Source organism: Camelus dromedarius, chromosome 27 (assembly GCF_036321535.1).
Source record: "Camelus dromedarius isolate mCamDro1 chromosome 27, mCamDro1.pat, whole genome shotgun sequence".
NCBI lineage: Eukaryota > Metazoa > Chordata > Mammalia > Artiodactyla > Camelidae > Camelus > Camelus dromedarius.
In genome coordinates, this window is record NC_087462.1 from 6,341,810 (window position 1) to 6,365,504 (window position 23,695).

At 51.3% G+C, this 23,695-nt stretch overlaps 1 protein-coding gene and 1 non-coding gene across 2 annotated transcripts; both read right to left on the minus strand.

Annotated features, from left to right (window-relative positions):
- Positions 1–389: 389 nt before the first annotated feature.
- Positions 390–22,772, minus strand: LOC105087649 (complement C3-like). The gene is given in 34 exon segments (XM_031437315.2): positions 390–965; positions 1,398–1,533; positions 1,641–1,730; positions 1,817–1,903; positions 2,325–2,414; positions 2,870–2,975; positions 3,191–3,277; positions 3,604–3,691; positions 4,743–4,788; positions 6,075–6,165; positions 7,061–7,120; positions 8,329–8,487; positions 8,646–8,818; positions 9,676–9,829; positions 9,990–10,085; positions 12,598–12,766; positions 13,012–13,087; positions 14,207–14,410; positions 14,552–14,638; positions 14,796–14,847; positions 15,500–15,706; positions 16,105–16,244; positions 16,348–16,433; positions 16,762–16,873; positions 17,061–17,258; positions 18,742–18,819; positions 19,702–19,831; positions 20,100–20,261; positions 20,506–20,715; positions 20,915–21,124; positions 21,216–21,368; positions 22,043–22,158; positions 22,429–22,548; positions 22,683–22,772. Coding segments are annotated over 33 exon segments (4,062 nt in total). The 5' UTR covers positions 22,505–22,548; positions 22,683–22,772; the 3' UTR covers positions 390–832.
- On the minus strand, positions 18,332–18,405 carry TRNAP-AGG (transfer RNA proline (anticodon AGG)). Its single transcript has one exon. It is a non-coding gene; the product is annotated as a tRNA-Pro (tRNA).
- Positions 22,773–23,695: the final 923 nt, after the last annotated feature.

Consider the following 23,695-nt stretch of genomic DNA (forward strand, 5'->3'; position numbering starts at 1 on the left):
TGGGGGGGAGTCCTTTGACCCACATGGGCTGTGCGTTGGCTTGGCAGTCCCCCACTCCCATTCCAGGCCATGTTGATGAAACTCATTCATTCTCCTCTGCCCTTTGCCTCAGTTCTCCAGTTCCTAATCAAAGCTTCCATCAGGACCAAGTACAGAGTGGGTGTTAGATTCATTCACTCATTCATTCATTCATTCATTCATTCAACAATCATTTCCTGAACACCTACTGTATACCAGCCCCTGCTATAGGAATGGGGAATACTGCAGTGAACAAGACAGACATGGCCCCTGGTCCTAAGGAGTTGATGTTGTGGGGCAGGAGAAATGTCCAATTAACAATCAAACTACTAAATATCATATACAATGTATTTTTAAGTGTTATTAAGTGGAATAAAGCAGGGTAAGGGGAGAGAGTGATGGGAGGAGGTGTAGTTCAGATATGTTATTAAAGCAAAGCAAAGCAAGTGTCTTTGAGGAAGTGACATTAAAACAGAGTCCAAATAAGAGAAGTGTTCAACCCATGCAGATATCTGGAGGAAGAGTGTACCTGGTGGAGGAGACACTAAGTGCAAAGGCCCTGGGGTGGAAATCAACATATGTGTTGGAAGGACCCAGGGGAAGCCAGAGTGATTGGAATGAAGTAGGAGTGAGAGAGGGGAGGCAGGTCCAAGCAATGTCAGGGCGGGTTCTGCGGGACCTCTGCTGAACGCAGGAGCAGGAACAGATGGCTGGAGTTTGGGTATGATAGTCCATGCTCTTCATTCAGGCTTAAGCCCAGTGGTCCGGGCCTGCCTGGAGACAAGCCTTGGAGGAGCAGCCGAGGTCTAGGGTCTCAGGACTCGCAGCCATGGGTATGCATATATTCTGAAAATCCCTCCAGTTGGTCTAGCAATTCCTTCTTGCCCACTGCCCCATCCGCCGGCCAGTGCATGAGGAATGTCTCCTTGCCCAGGACGTGGAAGTATCTGTAGGTGAGAGATGGCAAGGAGGGTGAGGAGAACCTGGTGCCCTGAAAGTGTGGAGATCTTCCTGACTTGCTCCTCTGTCCTGCTTCACAGACTCCCAGAGCCACAGCCTGTAGGGTCCACTCCACAGGGTCATCTCGTGTCCCCCCAGCTCTAGCCCCTACTGCTGGGGATTAGAAAGGCTCTTCTTCCTCTGACTCTTTATTGCCCTCTGTTGGAAAACCAAATTTACATCTATGTCCACAACATTTCCTTATGAATGGTGCTCCCTGGAGTTGTGCAGTGCACATCCTGTACCTCCATTCCGGGCAGCCCTGCAACCAGACTCCTGTTGACAGGGGCAGCAGAAATTCTGACACCAAGGACTGAGGTGGGGGAGAAAAGGGGGTCCAGGCCTGAGTCCCTAGGGCAGCAGGACCCCCCCCTACGCACTCAGATTTGACTCTCCACAGGTCGGATGTCTGGCCCATGATGAGGTATGTCTCGTGTTCTTGCAGCCCCAGGGAATCATAGCAGGTGGCGTGGGAGATGAATTTCTTCCTGTTGAAGGGTATGGAAGAGTCCGTGCCTAGAGGAGAGAAGACCCAGTGTGTGAGCTTGCACAGACCTGGCCCTCCCCCATATTGGGACCCCAGGGTGGGTCCCACGGCACCAACTCTGCCACCGTGGACATACCACTCTTGATGACGGCTTGGAGCTGCATGTTGTAGTAGACGTAAGGGTTGGAGGTGGAGGTCTCCACGGACTCCAGCCTGGCCTTGTACACTGGGGAAGGAATCCAGGAGGCGGCTGTGCTGGTGTCCGCCCTGCAGGTGGGCCGCCCCCTGCCCCCTACCGCTCCTGGCACTTACCGAAGTCCACGCCCACCTCACAGGCCGCTGCCTGGAGCTCCTCCTGCCTCAGTTGGTTGCTGTCCTTCTTTGGGGATGGGCACTGTTCTGGAAGGTGAGGGGGTGCAGCTGCTCTGACTGCACTGGGGGCAGGGCCTTCCTCCCGTCTGACCCCCATCCAGCCCCAGGCGGCAACCCCTGGGTCTCTGGGTCTGGCCTTTCTTGTCTATGGGATGCCCTCTCCTTCTCTGTCTCTCATTTTGGTCTTCTGCTTTTCTGTTTCTCCCATCTGAGTCTCTATGCCTCCCTCCATGTCTGTGTCTCTGACTCGCTTGACTGTTGGCAGTACCTGAGTGTGTGTGTGTCATTCCTTGTCTCTGGGTCTCCTTTTCTTTGCCTCTCTTTGTCTCTGTCTTCCTATCTCTCTCTCTCTCTGTCTAAATTCAGCCCCGAAGACACTCAGAAAGTGATGAAAAACTCCTGCACCCTCAGCCCAGCAGCCCAGCCCTCCACGTCTCCGTGTCCTCACCCTCGGCACATCGGCAGACGTCCCTGTGGCAGATCTTCTGCAGGTAAGAGCGCTCTGTGGGCAGGTTGTAGAAGGAGCTGCACCTCCGGGCTGTGAGAAGGGGTGAGTGTTAGGGGGTTGGTCTTGGGCCAGTGGTCCTGGGAGCTGGGTGCCCTCTGGCTCTGCCCCCAGCTGGCCCCGCCCCACTGGCCCTGCCCATTCACCCCCTCAACAGGTCCCTCCTCTTTGAAGACCCTGATGCCTTCTCATCCAGCCATATCCAGCAGGTCATGCCCCATCCCTTCTCAGCCCTGCCACATCTCCTTCCAGGCCACCCTGGCCACTTTAACCATGAAGGAAGGCCACGCCTCTGATCACCACACCCCTTAGGTTCCTTCTGGCACCCTCTTTCCTGCCCCTGCTCCCGCTCCACCCCCAACAGCCCTGGACCCTCTCTACCACGCCCCATTCCCCCTTACTGGCCCTACCTCTCACTCTCCCTTCTGGCCCATTCTTTGCAGGCATTATCCCCAATGATACCCCTCCAACCCCAGGCCCCTGCTCACATGGCTCATAGTAGTCGTAGACCGTGACCTGGGCAGCCTGAAGGAACTCGGCCTGCAGCATCTGGTGGACTCGGAAACCCAGCACTGTATCTTCCTTGTGGGAGAGCTGGGGAACAGGAATCCTTTTGATCAGGGTCACTGAGCATGGGGTACTGACCACAGGGTCTTGGTCATAACCACTGATCACGTGGCCTTGAATATTGAAGAGTTGGCCTCAGAGGGCGTGGCTCACTGGCGACACTGTCCAGGGTGACAGTCGCAGTTTCTCTGCCCACCTGGCTGCCCACTGACCTCTGGCAGAGGATACCTGGCCTTCCTCACCTTCTCCAGGTACAGGACGACGATGCTGCTGTTGGAGTCCATCTTGGCCTCCCACTGGAAGGCATATCTCTCCACGTCGCTTGTGAGCTGGGGCAGAGGGTGAGGACTGCGTGTTGGCAAAGATCTTCCAAGGCACCCCAGCCCTGGGAGCTCCAGTCAATGTGAAGTAATTTTCAGAGCTCCCAGCCCTTGTTCAATCAGCCCTGGTGCTGAGGAAACTGAGGCACAATCATGGCAAGGATTGGGCTAAGGTCATGCAGGGAGTGATGAAGGCCCCTCCCCCAGAAGTGACCATGTTCACTGGCCATGGGACACAGACCATGGGGCATTGACCTGGGGGCCTTAACCCCGGTAGATGCTGCTGTGAACCCACTCAGGGGATGTTTCCAGGTCATTCCCACCCTGCTCATTACCTGTTTGAGGTCATGCTGGTTAGGGTAGAAGCCGGTAAGCAGGGAGACCTCCATGATGGTCATTGTGGCCTCACGATAACCCTGGAACCTGGGGATTTCACAGCTCCAGTCCCTCTTCCCAGTGTCCTCCTGCCTACCCACCCCATGCTCCCGCTGCCATCATCTCTCGCCTGTACAAGAGCAGTAGCCTCCTCCTCTGTCTCCCTGTCACTCCTCTGCCCCAATAGCATACGGCTTTAGCAAAGAGAAATCTAATATGTTGCCTCCTTGCTTAACCTCCTTGCTTTTCTGAACACCTGATCTCACCCTTCTACTTCACCTCCTCCCACTCCAGACTCCATTTAATATCTCTTAAGTGTCAGTCTCTCCTGTCACTGGACTTTTGCACATACTGTTCTCTCAGCTTGGAATTCTCCCTCTTCCCTCTTTGCCCTGAAAACTCTTCATCTTTGCAATCTCAGCTGATGCATCACCCACTCTGGAAAGCCTTCTCCAGCCCGCACACCATATCATTCTCTGATTTGCCCTCCTGTTGCTCCACGGACCTCTCCTTTGCCACATTTAATCACAGTTGTCATTCTACATTGATTCTGGGTGATTATTTGGTTATTGCTTGTCTCTTTTGATAGGCTGTGAGCCCCACTAGGCAGGGAGGAGCTGCCTTGCTCACAGCTGTGCCCTCAGCACCAAGGACAGAGCCTGGCACTCAGTAGGTGCTCAATACATGTTTTTATCTGGGACAGACCTGGGCAAAGGTATCTGGGAGACAGAGCCAGACTGGGGTGGGGGCTGGAGTGTCTGGAGAAGATGAAGACGGGGAGAGCCATGAGGTTTGGAGCTAGCTCTGGGCATCTGGTCGTGGTGTATGTTCATTGTGCAGGAACCTGCCATTCTGGGACATGGCAGGATAGGGGACAGGACTGGGGAGTAGGGTGGTACACAAACATGGGAGGACAGGGTAGGGGGCAGAAGCAGGGACAGGCAAGGGAGGGCAGGTTGAGAGGTAGGGATGAGGGGCAGGCATGGAGAGGCAAGTTTGGCAGGTTCCCACCCTCCATTCAATACACAGGGAGAGCTGCTAAGGAGTCTGGAGAAAGGGGTCTTTCCTCCTGCCCAGTCCAAGATCCTGGTGCCCTGACCTTGTGTCGATCCGGAGCTGAAAGGTCGCTTCCCCCTTTTTATTCTCTGCAGAGAGAAGGCAGGAATTTAGAGGCTGGGTAACACAACCTCTGGAGCCGGTTTCCTGGGTTCCAGTCCTGACTCTACTGTGTGACTGTGGGCAAGTTGCTAAACGTCTCTGGGCTTTGGTTTCCTAATCTGTAAATGGCGATCATAATATTCCTGAATGGTTAACTTTAAGTGAGTTAATACAAGGAAAGCATTTAACACAGCACCTGATCAGTGATTTATAATTGTCAGTTATTATTACTATCGTATTACTATTACTACTACTACTACTATTAAGAAATGGGGCCCAAACCAAACTCTTGGCCACTTTCAGTCCCTGAAAATCTCAGGGGCCTTTCCACCTGACAGTGAACTCCCAATGGGAGAGTCCTGTTTCTTCCTCCTTGGTACCCCAGACTGGGAACTCTAGAATCTCACCATTTCTGACCATCTCCACAGCCCCCTCCCTAGTCCAGCCCATCATTTCCTGCAGGATCAGTGCAGTCACCTCTTCCCTGGTCTCCCAGCTCTCACCCTTGCCCTCTATAGTCTGTTTCCCCTGCAGTGGCCAGAGGGAGCCTGCGCAAACCTGTGCTAGGTCCTGTCCCTCCTCTGCTCAGAACCCTCTCTGGCTCCTACTTCACTCCAAGCAAAACCCAAAGTCCTCACTATGGCCCACAAGTCCCTGCACCATCTGCCTCCCTCACCTCTCCAACTCTTTATCCTAAAACTCTACCCCTTGCTCCTCTGTAGCCACACTGGCCTCCCTGATGTTCCTCAAACCAGGTGAGCTCATTCTTGCCTCAGGCCCTTTGCACCTGCTGTTCTGCCTGCCTGGAATACTCTTCCCTCAGATCCTTCATGGCTCGCTCTCACTTCTTTCATGTCTCAGCTCAAATGGCATCTCCTCAGAGAGCTTCCCCTGGAACTCCTTCACGTCTGTGGCACCTCTTCCTACTTAACTGTGTACTACTTATCACCTGCCATTATGCTACATATTTATATTTCATAATGTAGAATAATTTATGTTATAGATAAATAACAATAGGAGTTTGGAGTTTAATATATTGTTATTGTCGTATTGTTTGTGTCCCCCTACTAGAATGAGGGCTCCAGGAGCAGAAGGGATATTTTTCTTGTTCATGCCTATGTCTCCAGGGGCCAAGAAACAAGGTGTGGTGCACAGTAAATGCTCACAAAAATTTGTTGAATGGATGAACAAAGCAATCAATGTGCTTGCTGAGTGACAGCTAAAATAAAATAATAAAAAAAGAAGATTTGGGTATCTCTGGGTCCGGGCTCACCTTCCGGGGCTGTGTTAAGAGTCACATTTAGGTGGTACATGTTGCAGGAGTCCTTCCAGGACTCTGGGGACCTGCGGTACGTGGTCAGGATCTGGCGGGACAGAAGAGGTGTCAGAGCCCGTTCACAGCTACTGTTTCCTCCTTGCTTTAGTCCTTGCCTGCCCAGCGCTCTACCCTGTGGGAAATTCACAGCAAAGACTTCCCCCTCAATCCATGGGTTCAGTGGCCAGAACACCCTGCAGAATCTGGGCCAGCTGTGTAATAGAACTTTCTGCAGTGATTGCAATAGTCTCTGTTTGCACTGTCCACATGGCAGACACATGTGGCTACTGAGCACTTGAGATGTGGCTAGTACGACTGAGGAAATGAATTTTTTATTTTATTTTATTTAAAATTAACTCAGGCTTAAGGTGGAGTGTGACTTGCCTGAGGTCACACAGCAAAGGCAAGGATTCAACTGCAGCTCCATTGCCTGAAAGATGATAGCAGGCTAGCTGGAATTTGGTGGCCAAGAGGGCTATCCCTTTGGGCCACAAGGCATAGGGCCAGACGATGTAATGGAGCCCCCAGATACTGGGGGAAGGGTCAAGGTGCTCTCTGGGCTTTGGGAAGTACCCTGGAGGGAGACTCTTCCTTTGGGTGGGGCAAGGAAAGAGACACCCCTTCAGAAACTCAGCATGGGAGGGGTGGAGGAATTCAAAGATCTCGGGCCTCTACCTTCCCTGACTCTTGTCTTACTGCAAGTGAAAACCTTCTGAACCTTTATTTCCCCACCTGTTGAATGGAACCCAGATTTTTACCAACCACCCAAGGGGATTTTAAGGTGTCTTTAGCTTGATTCCTAGCAAATGGTTGTGCCCTAAATGGTAGCTAAGATTATTGCTGATCTCAATCTTGTCTTGGAGTCTAGATTTGCCTCTATTTCTCCCAACTAGGTGGGGCTTGGGCTCTACATAAGGACCACAAGGGCAGGACACCAGACCTACCGAGATGGTGCCTCTTCCACTGCCACTGGCTTTGATCTCTAGGTCATCTTGGGCAGAGAACTGAAAAGAAGTGGGAGGAGGATTTGAGGACAGAGAAGCAGAAAAACATGGCTCAAATGCAGTGGGGATGGGGAGGAACAAGTGCACAGGCACTGGGGCCTCAGTTATTTCACTAACTTGGAGTCTAGTGACCCTTCCACCTCTCTCCATGACGGTGGTTTTACTTTTCCTTCTTGACGAGCATTTGCAGTGTCTACATTTCACAGATCAACTACAACTGCTGATGCAGGCTATGTCCTAATGTTCATCTGTCTACACTGTTCACTTTGTGATGTCTCTGAAGCACCCCATGCATGGAGCCCCCACAAGATTCTTCTCCTTGGCATCTCTGCATCTACTCTTGTTTCCCTCATACATTCTTCCCTAATCAGTCAGAACAAGATTTTACAAATTCACATCCAATCACATCACTCCTGCTTAAATCCTATTGCTATTCTTAGAACACTCTTGCCTCAGGGATTTTGCACTTGCTGTTTTTCCTGCCTAGATATCCACAAGGATCACATCTTCCTTTCCTTAAGGTCTTTGCTCAAGCGTTACCATCTTGGTGAGACCTTCCCTACCCAAACTATTTAAATTTACAGCTCCTTGATGCTCCCATCCCCGTCCCTGCTTAATGTTTTCCCCGTAGCACTTGCCATCATTTAACACACTACACAGTCTACTTATTCACGTCTCTTTATTGGATTTTCCCACTAAAACACAAAATTCTACAGGGACAGGGATTTTTTTCTGTCTTTTTCATGGCTACATTCCCAGAACCTAGAACAGTGCCTGGCATACAGTAAGTGCTCAATAAAGATGATTGAATGATTGAAGGTAAATATCATCTCCACAATGGAGTAAGATCATGGAGATTACCTTATCCCTGGTCCCAGGTTATTTCCCCCTTTGCACACTTATTTCATTCCCCTGTGTTTAGAAGCTTAGAATAGAATGTGAAATATGTTTATTGTCTTAGTTTCTTTCTAGACTGTAAGTTCCTTGGGAGCAGGGATCATAGATCTTTCATAATGTAACCCAGGAGAATGCTTGGCACACAGAAGGTGCTCAGGAAGTTTCTGTGGGATAAATGAACCGATACATCGACAGTATAGCCAATGGTTTTTAGATAATATTGGTGAAGGAGATTGTCAGGGACATGTCTCTTGGCCTCATCTCCAGTATCACTTCTTTGTGGACTTCCCTTCTGCCCCTTAGCTCTATACCTTTGCTGACCGCAGCTGGTAGGCGTTGTTCTCATCGATGAGCCATTCCACATTCAAGGCTCTTTTGGGGGCTCTGATCTGGACGCTGAGATCCTGGACACCGTCGAAGGGGACAGCTTTGCGGAATCGAGTGAGGGCTTCGATGGCCACGACCGTGGTCTGGTGTTGGGATAGAGGGGTTCAGATCAGCACCACAGACAGTGTGCCGGGAACCATTGGGGCGCCAGCACCACGGACAGCTCCTTCTGGTGGTCTTGCTGGGTCAGCATCACGGCTAGCCTCCCCTTCCCCACCTCTGTTTCCAAGGTTTGGTTCACCTGGGTGGACTGGAAGCCTCCTCCCAGCTCCCGCTTCTCCAGTAGCCACTTGGCGATGGCATGGGTCTCATTGCGCCGACCCAGTCTCAGCTTCTGCATCAGCGCATAGGCCGTAGCCTCAATGGTGTACAGGGAGTTCTCGCCCAGGCTGCCCACTGGCCAGTGGGTTTTGTCTAGAAGATGGATGCTCACCTTGTCACACAGATCTGGGCCCACATTTCTAAACCTGTTCTTTCCTTGTATCATATGACCCAAATTTTCTCATCTGCTATTTTATTGAGCACCTACTTTATGTGAAACCCTTTGCTGAAGAGATATGTGGACACTGCATTTTCAGCACCACTCGAGGAGACAGGGACACTATTTAGAGATGGGGAGATTGAGGTGCAAAGAAGCTCCTCTACATCCCTCTAGTTCCACTGCAAACGAGTTTTTTTAAACTCCACTCCTGTTGACCTGGAGAATGGAAAGGATGGGAAAAGGACTCAGGGATCCCAGGGTAGGCCACGGGAGGCAAAACCTTCTCAGTTACCCACGTTTTATGACCTTTCTATCCTCAATCCTGTCAAGCACTTTCCCACTTCAAGGCACTTACACATGCCATTCCCTTAGATTGGAATGTCCCTGGTCTTTCACAAGGTTGGGCCTTCTCATCATACATTCCAACTGAGGGGTCCCCTTTTCACAGAGGCCTTCCCAGCTCTCCAATCTATGCTCCCCTCCCCTCATCATCTCTCCCACCCACTTTGTGTGTTATTATCTCAGCACTTGTCTCAATTTGTAATTCTCTATTGATATGTTTATCTTCTGCCATCCTCCTCCAGGGGCTGTAGGAACTTTGAGGGCAGGGACCACATCAGTCTTGTTCACCCTGGTTTCTTAGGGTCTGAGCTCAAGGGTTGGCATGCCATAGATGCTTAATAAATGATGGATCACACATTGCTGGATTTGAGATCATGCAACCCCCCCTCATCCCTGCCCCTGTGACTGTGGTCAACACATAGTTGGTTAAGAAGTGACCCACACCCACCCTGGCTGGCAAAGCTGTCCAGGCGGTCATTGGCTTGGGGGCTCCCGGTGAGGGCTAGGGCATAGGAGACTACAGCTATGGCAAAGGTTGTCTCAATGTGGGGGAGTTTTTTCTCCAGGAAGTCACAGGCTTGCTTCATGCTGGCAGCCAAATTCTAGAAAGTCAAGAGAGGAGGCTAGAGAGAGATGATCAGAGGAAAAGGATCTGGGAGTTAGAAAAGGGGAATGCACTAAGAAAGACATGAGGGCGAGGGAGCTCCCTGTGTGTAGAGGCTATGTCATCTTGCAGATCCTACCCGCCTCTTTGGGTCCTACCGGTATCTCCTGGTTGCACAACTCCTTCCCCTCATTCAGGGCGATCAGGACAAGCGCTGTGAGAGATATGTCTGCCTAGGAGCCTTTGTAGCCACCCTGTGGATGGAGAATCACACCCATGATGCCCTTACCATCTTGGAGACATCTTCCCCAACTTCTTCTGCCTGACCTTGAAAAGCACCTGTGTGTTCAGCTTCAGTTCTGGGCTGGGTGATGCTGAAAGCAGGGTGAGGAGAGAGGTAGAGGAGGAGGAGGAGCCATCTTGAGACTTGTCCGTATGGGGTCTGTCTTACTAACAAAAGCTAACAGTCATGGAGGGTGCTTTGCTAAAGCTCTCTATGCTAGCTCAAAACATTCATGCAGCAGCTCTATTTTCCTGATGAGGAGACTGAGGGTCAGAGAGGTGAAGTGTCACCATTGCTAGTAAGTGATTGACTGAGGGTTTACACTCTGTTGGTGTCCCAGGTCCCAATCCCAGTACTGGGCTGAATAATATCCTCCCCAAAGTTAATGTCCACCCAGAACCTCAGAATGTGGTCTTATTAGTAAATAGAGTCTTTGCAGACACAATGGGCAACATTAAGAAGAGGTTATGTTAGATTAGGGTAGACCCTATAGCCAATGACTAGTGTCCACATAAGAAGGCACACATAAGGATGAAAGGCACGTGGAGATGGAAGCAGAGATTGGAGCGATGTGGCTACAAGCCAAGAGGTGCCAAAGTTTGCCAGGGGCCACCAAGCTAGAAGAGACAAGGCAGGATCTCCCCCTTATGGCCTTCAGAAGAAGCATGTCCCTGCTGAAACCTTAATCTTGGACTTTTAGTCTCCAGAACTTTGACAAAATAAGTACATTTCTGGGGGAGGGTATAGCTCAAGTGGTAGAGCACACGCTTAGCATGCATAAGATCCTGGGTTCAATCCCCAGTACCTCCTCGAAGAGTAAATAAATAAACCTAATTAATTACTTCCCCTACCAAAAAGAATTTTTTAAGTGCATTTCTGTTTTTAAATTTAATTTAATTTTACTTTTTTTGGGGGGGCAATTAGGTTTATTTATTTACCTTTAGCAGAGGCACTGGGGATTGAACCCAGGACCTTGTGCATGCTAAGCACGTGGCCTATTGCTGAGCTATACCTTCCCCCTACATTTTTGTTGTTTTAAGCCAGTCAGTTTGTGGTACTTTGTTACAGCAGCCCTAGGAAACAAATGCATGCCCCACAGTCTCTTCTCACAGTGGCAAAGGAAGCCCGTGAGTTCTTGAATCACTTTATGCCCCTCCTCTGCTCAGAACCTTCTGTAGCTCCCACTTCACTCAGAGGAAAAAGCTCAAGTCTTCCCTGTGGCCCACAAGGCCTTGTACAATCTGTCCCATCTCCTCTTTGCCCTCAACTCCTCCCCCTACCCCTTTGCTTACTCTCTTCCAGCCACACTGGCCTCCTCACTGTTCCTCAAACATATTGGGCACATTGCAGTCTCGGGACGTTTGCACATGCTCCTCCCACTGCTTGGAACTTGCCCCTTCACCTCCTCAGTTCTGTACAAATGTCATCTCCTCACGAAGCCTTCCAAAATTTCACCCCTCCCACCTGGATCCCCCATTCCCTGCATTTTTCCCCATCACTCATAACATGTCACATCATTTATATCTATATTATGGTAATTAGCTATCTCGTTTACCCCTGTGTCTCCCCTCTACCCGGCACAAGTCCTGGTACACAGCAGTTGCTGGATAAATGTCTGTTGAATGAGTGAATAAATCTCATCCCTTATGCGATAGGTGCATAGGGCAAGGCTGGTATTCAAGGGAGACATTAGAGGAGGTGGTGCCCGAGCTAAATCTAAAGAGAAGACATGAGTGAGGAGGGGTATAGCTCAGTGGCAGAGTGCTGCACTTAGCATTAGCATGTAGGAGATCCTGGGTTCAATCAGTCCCTGTGTTAAAAACAAACAAACAAACAAACCTAATTATCTCCCTCCTCAAAAAGAAATAAAACCAAAAAACTTTTAAATAAAATAAAGAGGAGACACACACACACAAAGGGATGAGATATGGGTAGTCCATGCAGCAAGAGCAGCATCAGCAAAGACACAGAGGTGAGTTGGAGGGACCCATGAGCAGGGAGCAGTGAGGGGTGAGGCTTGGGAGGAGATACAGAAGAGAGAGAGAGAGAGTAGAGAGATGCTGTTGTAGGTGACTGTGAGCCAAGAAAAGTGTTTGAGCAGAGGAGAGACCTCCCAGGCTGTTTGAAAGCTGTTTCTGAATGCTGGTGCGGAGGAATACCTGGTAGGGAAGGGTGTGTTGGCTGCGGGGACAGGAAGGGCTTAGACCCCAAGAGAGGTGGGCCAGGGCTGACGACTGCTTGAAGTAGGGGTGAGGGAGAGGTGGGTCCCAGGTGTACCCGGCCTCCCCACATTGTAATAGAGTGCTGGGTAGTCCAGAGCGGGGTGATGTGATGCTGTTTGCCTGGCCTCAGCTCTTTCCTGTTCTCATTCTACCTGTGAACATGTCAGGGGACTGAAATTCCCTTCCTAGTGTGCAGAGCCCTGGGTTTTGTTTGAATGGCTCAAGCGAGACTGGGGTGGGGTGGGGTGGGGCAGTGGGTACCTGCATGGATGCCATGAACACAGGACCTTTCTCCAAGAAGTGCCCGTCCTTCGCCTGTCTCTGGGTGATGATCCAGTTGGCAATGTCACAGAGGGAGTGTCGGTCGAGCGCCCTGATTGTCATGGTGGAATAGGCCAGGGCAAAGACCCGGAACACGTAGCTCATGAGCCTGTCGGAAGGGAGATGGGTGAGTGATGACTGACAATGGCAGTCGAAGGAGTTCTAGGACAGGACCATCTATGCTGTGGGGGAGTCTACACCATAGATCATGCCAACTTGGAATGTCACTGCCCAAAGCCTGCCTGCCCCAAGACTCTGCAGCGTGGATGTTCCTGGGGTCATCACACCCCAGGCTGGTCCCTCGGGCTCCTCGCAGGGTGGTGGTGGCAGGACCACCAGTGCCCTCATCCTTACCAGGTGCTTCCTGGGTTTCCCTTGCTGCTGTGGTAGGTGCCGTCTGCGCTCCGGTGGGTAAGCATCCGGGTGTATCCTGGGGAGACAGGTGGAGGAGAACTTGCAGGGAGAGTTGGTGCTTGGGTGTGGCTGTGAAGGCAGGTCAGTCACCAGGCATAATGTGGGGGGCAGGGTGTGGGTGGGACTTGGGGGGTGCACCCCATCTAGATGTAACCTGGAGGAGGGGACTGGTCTAGGTGCATTAGGAGGGGGCTACAGGGCACAGGTGTAAATGAAGTTCATGGCCATGTGTGACAGTGGGCGCCAGTGTGCAGTTGTATCTGGGAGTAAACTGAGAAACTGCATCATTGGGGTACCGTGGGGAAGGGTGTGACTGGGATTGCTGCTCGGAGGAATGGTGGACGGTGAAGCCCAGGAAGAGGGGCACCTTGAGGGGCTACTATCTGGCTGTTTTCTTGGGGGCTGTTTCTTGGCTGTAAACGTGTCTGTGTAGTCAGAGGAGGTCACTACTGGGTGTAGCCCGGAGGGGGCATCTCAGGTGGAATCTGAACGTTGGTGTCATCTGAAGTCTACCTGGAGGCTTACTGCTTGGGTGTGACACGGGGGGGGGACAGTCTGGGTGTTATCTGGGGATTACTGTTGAGAGCGCCTGGATGTAGTGTTGGCATCTGAGTGTAACTGGGGAGAGGGAGACAGTGTCCAAATTGACTCGAGAGTCTCTGTTGGGACGTAACCAGGAGGGTGCACCTCTGGGTGTTACCCGGGGGCTCGGATGTAACCTGGGAACGTGTTAGCATTCAGGTGTAACTGGGAGGCCACCACCTGGGGTTATTCTGGAGTTTTCTGCGTGGGGGTTCCCTGGGGATGTAGCCTGGTGCATGGCACTGACTGGGGACAATCTGGGACAGTGTCTGAATGTAACATAACCTGGGAGGTCGCTGCTTTGGGGTAAACCAGGGTGTCTGTTATGAGACTGTAGCCTGGGAGAGGGGTTAAGATGAAGGAATAAACTGGGGGTCACTGCTGGGGGTCACCTGTGGGACTTGGTTGTCATCTGAGAGATGAGTCAGAGTTTGGTTGTTACTGTCCAGAAGGGTCCGGTGGGGGCCTCCTCCCATCCTAGGGGTACCTCAGCCGCCCTCCCAGAGAGTCCCAGACACCCTCATTGAGGTCCCAGGAGGGGACCTACTCTCACCACTGACAATGTTCTTCATCACCTCCTCTCTGAGCTCCACCCCAACCTTGCTCCACTGGCCTGTGGCATCCAAATAGCGGGTGAGGATGATCACGGGAGCCAGGGAGCTCAGCGTCTGCTCGGGGCAGCCATTTGGGACCGTCAGCAGCCGCTGCGTTTCTTGGGGTGTCAGGGTGCCCAGGATTGTCTCGCCAAGGATGTTACCTGTCAGATGGGCATGACCTAAGCCACCACGTCTCCCTGATCACCCTGCATAGGCACCCCAGGCCCTCCTGCCTGCCCAGGCAGGCTCTGAGGAGCCAGCTCCCCCCAGTCGCCTGCAAGAACCAGCTCTGTCCTAGGTACCTTGGACACTGACAAACACTTCCGCCTCTGTGTTGGGCATCTTGTTCAAAAAGTCCTGTTTTGGCACCAGCTCCGTCTGGGTCTGACCTGAGCAGGCACAACGTTGTGTCACAAGCAGGTTCTGGGACCACGAGGTCTGGGAGAAGCTCAGATCGCTCACCCGGCCAGACACCCTCATTTCAGCACCTTCTTCCACCAGAACATGGCCCCGGGATCCCACATTCCCCCTGAAGACCCCACAAACCTTGGGGGTTCAGGACGATGCTACGGGATATTTGCTGTATCTGACCCCCTGCCTGTAGGATTCAATGAGGAAGAAAATTAAAAATAGAAACGATAGCAGTCACAATGAAAGTTAGCTATAAAGAACACAGACCCTAGGGCCCAGATATCTGGGTGCAAATCTCAGCTCTTTTGCTTCCCAGCTGCATGACCTTGGGAAAATGACTTAACCTCTCTGTGCCTCAGTTTTCTCACCAGTAAAAGGCAGAGAGTAATAGTTCCTACCTCACAGAGCTGTTCTGGGGGACAAATGAGTTAGTATTCTTAAAGTGCTGTATCCTAAGTGCTAGCATGTGTTGTTAAGTAAATAAAGTATTACTGATGGGTCATGTACAGGTTGTGCGTCATTTTCACAGCTCTCTGCTTATTCACGGGTATGGTGATTATCCTCATCCTGCAAATGAGGAAACAGAGGCTCAGAGAAGTTAAGTAAGTAGCCCAAGGTCACACAGCAAACATAAGGTTTCAACCCAAGTCTGACTCCAAAGTCCTGAAGTGAGGGCTCTGTGATTGAACTTTCAGATCCATTGTCTTGCACCTCACTTCTGTCCCAGAGGTCTGTTTATTGATCTTGGGTCCACCTGCCCCTCCCGTGATCACACAGCTTGGAGCCCAGGGGAAGCCACACTGTCTTCACTGGCAGCAAGGGCTGGGGGTGCCTGTTACCCGGACCAGGAGTGTCTTCCTCACGTGGTCCTGGACCTCAGAGCCCCTGGCCTTGACCTCCACGTCCACTTTGCCTATTTGAAGTGGGAGAAGCGCGAATGGCACCATCTTGGAGGAGTTGGGAGACACGACCACCATCTGGCGGGAAGGGGTTCCTGGCTTCGCCGCACTGCACAGTGGTTCCTTGTGGGGGAGCTCCACTCGGACCTGGGGCAGGGTGGGCGGTTAGGGGGTCTTGATGCAGGAGGAAGCCTATGACTCAGAGTCACAGTCTCCTCCCTGCCTCTACCCTGAGAATCCTGAGTAGGTGACAGTGTAACACAGTGACTGAGATTAAGGACCCTGCCTGGCTTCAAACCCCCTCTGCCACTGAGGTGCTATGTGATCTCAGGGAAGCCATGCAAGTTTCTTTATCTCTAAACCAAGAACAGTCATAGCATCCATCTCCTGGGGTTATTGTGAGGCTTAAATGAGAAAATACCTTAAAAGAGTTTTCAAGAGGGCCTCCACTTCACTGGCTCCTTTGAATAACAGACACACTCCATCCTCTTTATAAAACACACTGACAGACATTTGGGAGGGGAGGGGAAGTCTGGGGGCTGCACCTTGACTGAGTTGCCCCTGAAATTGTGCAGCACGGCTTGGATCTGGACTTGCTCATTCCTGATCACGGAGAAGGGCAACTTAAGATCCACAAAGAAGGATTTTGTGACTGTCAGCTCAAAGGGGTCCGAGACACAAAGACCTAGAACCAGGAGAGCACTTAATGTTAAGCAGAGGCCAACTGCCCTGCGGCTGGGCAGGGCCACCATTCTCCTGTCCCCCCGGCACTCAGCCTGTGGGGTCACCTTGTCCAGCCTTGATGCTGACGGCCACAAACTGCCATGTGGTGATGGAATCTGGCACCGTCACCGCGGTGCTGAAGTGGGAGATGCTGCCGGAAGTGCCAGGGTGGACGGGGGTGGGGAGAAAACACCAGTGGGTTTGTGCTACCTGGATGGAGCCTCGGACTGGGGGGTCACTGTCCAGGGGTTATGATCACTATGGAATGGTCAGTGGGTCACCCTATTATAGACATCGTCACTAGAGGGACATCATTTGGGGTGACTCTCTGAGATTTTTGTCCCTATCAGGGAAGCTTCCTGTCATGGGACAATGCTGAGAGCTCAGGGTCACCACTAGGGGGCGTTGGCCACAATGGACGTCCCCTGACTTGTGGAAGGGCCAGGGGCCAGAGGCTAGCACGGGGGCCATGGTCCTACCCCAATTCACTTTTTGGCAGAGTAATCTTCTTCCAGAACCAACTTTCAGGGAACAAGGTCCGGACAGGCTGGTCCTCCAGGAAGATGTCATCCAAGTCCTCGTCTTCATCCACTGCAGGGAGCCGATATGGGGCAGGGTGTCCCTCACGTGTCTCCCGTGGCCCAGCAGACTCCTCAGTGGGATCCCCCCACCCCATCCCTCCATGGCACGTATCACCTCTTGACCTGTCCGAGGCACTCCATGCCCCTTGGCGAAGCCCCCACCTCCTACCCTGTGCCTCCTGCCATGGTTCCCTCACTTGTCCCCAGAAGCAGCTGCTCCTCTCGGGCCTCTCGAGTCAGGGCCTCAGACAGATAACAGCAGCTCAGGAAAGCGGCGATGCAGACTGGCCCATGGCGGACGTGCCGGGTCCTTTCCTCGCACGACAGCCCCACTGGGCTCTCCCGGAGCCCTGCCTCACAGCACTTCCGCTCCAGCTCTGTCTTGAACTTGTTCACTGCCGGCCAGAGTTAGAGGGACCGAGGAGGGGTGGGGTAGGACCTGGGGAAGCTGGGACACATTCATCTGAATGCCATGTACACCTGACCTCGATTTAGCCATATCTCTGGCCATGTTGTCCCTAGAACATTGCCTGTATCTTCCCCTTGAAGCTTCACATTGAACCCAGGTGATGAGTTCTGATGAGGAAGCTGAGCTACAGAGAGGCCAATTCACTGGCCCAGGGTCACACAGCTCACAAGTGACAGAGCTGGGATGAGAATTTGCGCTGCTGTTTCTGCTCCTGCTCTTACTCCTTTTTTGACAGGGACTGGCAATTTTGACTCCTGGTTTTCACTGCGTATTTTTAAAAAATGAAAACACAAAACTTGCTATAGAGTATGACGTCAAGTTGAATGCTTCTCAATTAGTGAACTGAAGGAATGCATGTAAAGATAAAAATATTAGAGCAATGTAACAGTCTTACTGTCTGCCACATAATGTGATTAAAACGTCTATAGTTACGTAATATAACTGATCGTTACCACAAATAAAACAAGTTTATATTGTTTACTTTTTGGAGAAGGTAGCATGATTTTTGATACTGAAATTAGAGTTAGGGTTTTACCTCAACTTTTATTCGATGTCACTTATTTTCCCTTTATTTAGATCCACAAAGTCATTAACACTGCTCAAACAGACCAAAAAACCTAGTACTCATAGAATTTATTCTTCTAACAACACCCACTGCTGCTTCCTATCTTCCTTGAACTCTGGGCTTCTTGGTCTGGTCCACACCATGGTCTTGGTCTATGTGTTATCCATCTCTCCCTTCATCTACATTTCCTCTTGTATCACAGAAGCTAGACATAGAAAAACTACATTTCCCAGACACCCTTGCTGCTGGGGTTCTGGATGGGATTAGATTCTGCCAATGGGATGCTCCTGCATAGGATCTGGAAGGCGGTAGAGAGGAGACCACTTCCCCTGCAACAGTGGTAGCTGATGGGTGGGCTCTGGCCTATCTTTTCTTTTTTTTTAATTAAAAAAATGTTTTGTGTGGGGGAGATAATTTCATTTATTTATTTATAATGGAGGTACTGGGGATTGAACCCAGGAATTTGTGCATCCTAGGCACACACTCTACCACTGAGCTATACCCTTCCCCCAGCCTCACCTCGCCTCGCCTAGGTCTATGTGTTTTTATAACAGGCACAGTTCCATGTTCCACTGTCTAACCGCCAGCTTCATGAGAGAGATACTGGCAGCAGTTTCCTGAGATTTCATGCATGGCAAGAACTGCAGTGGAGTGGTCTTGAGCACCAGCAAGCTGCCTTCCAACTCCTACTCCTAAAGCCAGGCTAATGAGCACCAAACTGCCATCATTAAGTCACTCCCTCCCTGCTGGAAGTACCTAGAGTGGTTTCAGCCTTCTGCTCTAAGCCCTGATGAGTACAGTAGGGTAAGCAGCCAGGGGGGACACATTCAGCTTTAGTTCTGACCTGCATTCCTCTTGGTCTCCAGCCTCTTCAGGGAGCGGCGGTGGCGACTGGGAGGGGGACTCTTGGGGCAGTGCCAGTCTGGGTGTCAGAAGGAAGAATGAGAGGACAAGTGTCAAGATCACTATCAACATCCTTGATATTTACTGGGTGCTTACTGCCTACCTAGTGCTTTATATGCATCGCCTCATTTTATCCCACAGCCTTTTCATATTCAAATTTTGCTGTTTAAAAGCTGTGCAATCTTCAGCAGCTCACTTATCCTCTCTGGGTTTTACTTTCCCCAGCTATGTAAAATGGAATAATCATAGTTCTATCTATGTGATCATGCATATAAAAGTACGTAGCACAAGGTCCAGCTTGTGGAAAATAGAGATTGTTACCAATATCACTGTTTATAACTGAAAGAAGACACTCTAGTTGTCCCCAATATTATCATTTCCCCCTATCACGTGTGGCATCTTTTATATATCACTCAGAATGAAGACTGCATTTCCCAGCCTGCTTTGCATCTAGGTGGGGCCCTGTGACTGAGTTCTGGCCAATGAGTTGTGAGAGCAATGTCCTCTCTCTCCCACTTCCCTTCAGCCTGGAGCCTGGCAGGAGGTCCTGGTAAGATTCCATCTTGGAATATGGTAGAACAGCAAGCTAGAAGGAGCCTGAGCCCCAGAATGACCTCTGGACTGTTACGGAACAAGAAATAAACTTCTACCTTATTTAAGCTACTGTTACTTTGTATCTCTGATACACATGGCCAAACCTACATCTTAATTAGCACACAGTGAGTTACTTCTATTATTTCCATCTTATGGATGGATAAACAGAGAATCAGAGAGGAAATCTGGCCTATGGTAAATGGCAAGATCCTGGATTTTAGCCCATCTGTTTCACACCAAAGTCCATGGTCCTAACTACCAGACAGCACTCCCCCATCCCTGCCCTCCTCCTGCCCCCCATCTATACCTGAGCTTGCCAAAGTGTCCATCCCTGTGCTCATCTTCATGTCCAATCCAGCATCCTTGAACACAGCAAGTCTGTCTTTCCCACTGCCTGCTGTGCAGCCAATGTCATGTTCCTCCACCAAATCCCAGACCTGAGGGTCAAGAGAGGAACCTGGATTTGGAGCCTGTATGACCCCCTCCAGGGAAGGTGCAAGGTAATTGCTGTAATTGCTGGTTCAAATAATAATTCTCACACCGTCGTCCATTTATAGAGCCCTCAGCACCTGCCAGTCTTTATGTTGTGCACTGGTTCTTTGAATACTTGCAGCCACCAATATTGCCCATTTACTAGCTGAAGAAACTGAGGCTCCAGCTAGAATCTCCAGGCAACCTCTTGGCCCAAAGCCCACATGCTCTCACCTTCTTCTGTGTGAGCTTGTGTTTGCTGTTCAAGATAGAGACAGCCTTGTCCATGGCCACCAGCCCCACTGTGGCCTCTGCATCACATGTCACCTTCAATTCCACCCGGCTGCTGGGCTCTACCAGCTGCAAGTATCTTTCATTCTTCATGCCAACCTTCAGCTAAGTGAGGTAGAAGAGAGATGTCAGGAAAAGGGTCTCATAGAGCACCAAGGGGCTTCCTCAAGTCCACTTTTGAGTTCCACCAGGCTAATCTCAACCCTACACATTTGCTTGCATCTTCTCCACCTCCTAGGGTGAGCTTTCAAGGCCATATCACTTCCTATTCCTCTCTTCTGTTCCCAGACTGAGAACTCTCCCCTGAGCATTATGATGGTGACGTACAGCTTCAAGGAGTTTGGCTCACCGTCCCCATGCATCTGTCATTCACATCAATCCAAATGGAATCAGCCACCAGTTCAGGATCCCAGCCTGTCCCCCTGGGAAGTAAATAGAAGGCCAGGATGCGGAAGGAGGGCAGCATCTCTGAAGTCACGTGAATGACAGCTGACGTGTAGACACTCCCATGACTGTGTTCCTGGTGTTTGGCGTACACAATCTGGCCCTTACTCAGGACCTTGGAGACAAGGGAGACCAAGGAGGAGGAGGGTAGGGCCAGCCCTTCCCCAAGGCTGTCCCAGCCCATGAGGGAGGCCCATAGTCCCTTTGTTTCAGCCCCTCGGTCTGAGCCCATCCCAGATGGCTCCCACCAACTTAGTTTGCCAGGGTTCCAGGCAAAGAATTCCTCAGCTCAAGTCCCGGTCCCGGCCCCTCACCAGGATGGTGAAGTGAGTGATCCGGTCCTCGTCTGCGGGATTTTGATGCCTTGTGTTGAGGCTCAGCTGGATGTTGCTGCCAACCTCTGTGCCCAGTGTCTTCACCTCAATGTGCAGGAAGTTCCCTGACCCATCCTGAGTTAAGTAAGGCCAAGCTGTCATCCTGGCTGAAGCCTGCTCCTCTGGCTGGAGAGATTCATCAGTTTCTACCTGGGAAGAGTGACGGGCAAGTAAACCCCCCAATGACCCTTCCAGCTCACACAGTCCCAACCCCATTACCCCTGCCCCATCAGGTTGGTACCAGGATAGGGAGCTCCTTTTGATCGGCATTTGTGTCGATGGTCAGAGTGGCCACCCCACTGGGCAAGGTGTATAGTTTTTGGTTTTGGCAGCGGATGAGGACTCTGGAGGCTGGGGACCCATCAGGATTTGAGACGAAGACCTGGGGTGGAATCTAGGGTGAGATCAAAGACAGGCCTTGGGGGTGGCCTGGCTGGAGAGGTGGAAACTGGGAATGCAATCTGGATAAGACTGTCTTGTACAGTTGTACAAGTTGTGCACTGAGCAAACCAGGGGCACCATTCATTTAGCATCTATGAATGGTGCCCGCTAGAGTCTTGCGGAGTCCAACTGTATGTAGCAGCTCTGGGTGTTGGTGTGCCAAGGTGGGTAGGGATGGGGGAAATTGAGAGTGAAAAGGGTAGGAGGAGACGTGGGGGGCTTGGGGAAAACTCTGAGTAGAATTGGCACTACAGGATGTCTCCAACTTTTCTAATCCTCACCAGACATCTCAAAGAATGTACGTAAAAATAGCATGCTTGCAGTGCAAATGTAGCCTCAAGATAAACTAAGCACCACCTTCCAGCCTGACTGTGACCCTTAACTCTCCATAGAGAAGTTCTGGAGCCATCGTTGTGCTTTGGGGGGACCTGGGTTAAGACTTGAGGGATCCTTGGGATTGGTCTGGAGGCATGATGGATTCCACTCTCAGACAGATGAGGTGTGTGGGGGTGGGGGTGGGCGAGAGGCAGAGGGTAGAAGAATCCAGTGTGGGTTTTTGTCTCCTGGGAAGGTCTGTTTCAAGGAGGGGGCCCTGAGTCCCTGTGTGGAATGAACCCAGACTCTGACCCTGAAGTGGAATGGCATCCCCGGCTTGAAGTACTGGGGTGTCCTGGTGAACTTGATGTTGTATGGGCTCCGGACGATCTTCACCCCGGAGGTCTCGGCCTGGACCATCTCACCCCCTGGAGAGACAGGGGGACTGTGAGGTCTGTGGAGGAGGTTCAGTTTCTCGGGGGAGGAGCAGGGCTTGCTGGAAAGGGAGGCCCATCTTGGTAAAGGCAAGAAGACACAGTAACACAGTTTCAGCCTCTGCCAGCCCTTCTGGGATTTCCCCATTTCTCTGATGAGGAAACTGAGGCAGGAGGTGGCTTGAGGTCACGTGGGTGGAGTGTCTGCGTTGGGAAGGGACATGGTGTCCTGACCTCAGCCAGGGGCCGGGGTGAGGGTGGCACCTGAGGAGAAGACAGTGACATTGACAAAGATTGAGGCCCCGATGAAGTCCTCTTCTGGGCCTTGGAATGTGGCCATGAGTGTGTCCTTCTGGAGAGAGACGTGGCCAGGCCTTCAGAGATCTGTTCTCAGGGCAGGAGAGAGGAGATAGTTTCTTGGGAGCTTTGGGAGGGTTGAGGGAGGGGAGGAAGGGAAGGGGAAGAGAGGAGAGAGGAGGTAGGGGAGGAGAGTTGGGGGAGGGGTGGGACTCAGTCACCTCCACCCTCTGCAGGGAGCTTTGGATGGGGATCCGACGGGAATCCAGCTTCACCCCAAAGATGGCCAGAGCATGTCCATCCACTGGCTTGTTGAATATATATCTGGGGGATTGACAACCATCACACTGGCTCTGAAGCTACAACCTTGTGTAGCTGCAGAGATCATCTGTATGATCTCATGAGGGTATGGCGATGGCCATAACACTTTGGGAGGGGCAGAAGTGGTCCCTGGTAACTTAGATGGTTTCATTGCTGACCAACACAGCCCTGGGAGTGACAAATCTGTCCCATGGAGCCTTGTTGGGTTGCAGATGTGGTCTGTTCAACCTCACAAGATGGTAGAGGTAGTCTGTAGAATCAAATGGAGCCAGAGAGAAGTCTGGACAAACCTCAGGGTGGCCAAGGTGGCCTGTGAAGACTCATGGGGCAGAATAGGTGATCTGTAGAGCATGACAGAGCTGCAGAAATGGTCTGTATAATGTCAAGAAGTGGCAGACGTGGCCCTTACAAGCTTAGGTGGACAACATGGCTGGTACAGCCTTATAGAGCCATGGAGATGGTCTGTAAATGCCATAAGGCAGCAAATACGACTTTTGCAATTTCATGGAGCTTCAGAGATGGTCCAGACAACCTCACAAGATGGCAAAGGTGCCTGTGCAACCTTGTGGACATTTAGAGATGGTCCAAACCACGAGATGAGGTCTAATTCCATTAGGTAGACAAGGTGGCCTGTACAACCCTAGAGACCTGAAGGGATGGTCTGCACAACCTCACGAGACAAGAATGTCTCATGGGTGGCAGAGAGTGCCTCTACTGTATTCCAAGAACTACAGAAGTAGCCCGCTTCTCTCTACCCATTCCGTTTCTTGGCCTCCCTCGTCCTCTGGCCAGGCTGTGGGTAAAGGAACTCACCGGGCCTCGATGTTCACACCCAGAGCCTCATCACTGAAGTAGAAGAATGTCTTGTTTGGCGTCAGCTGGACCTCAAAAGATGGGAGCACTGGGTGGAGGA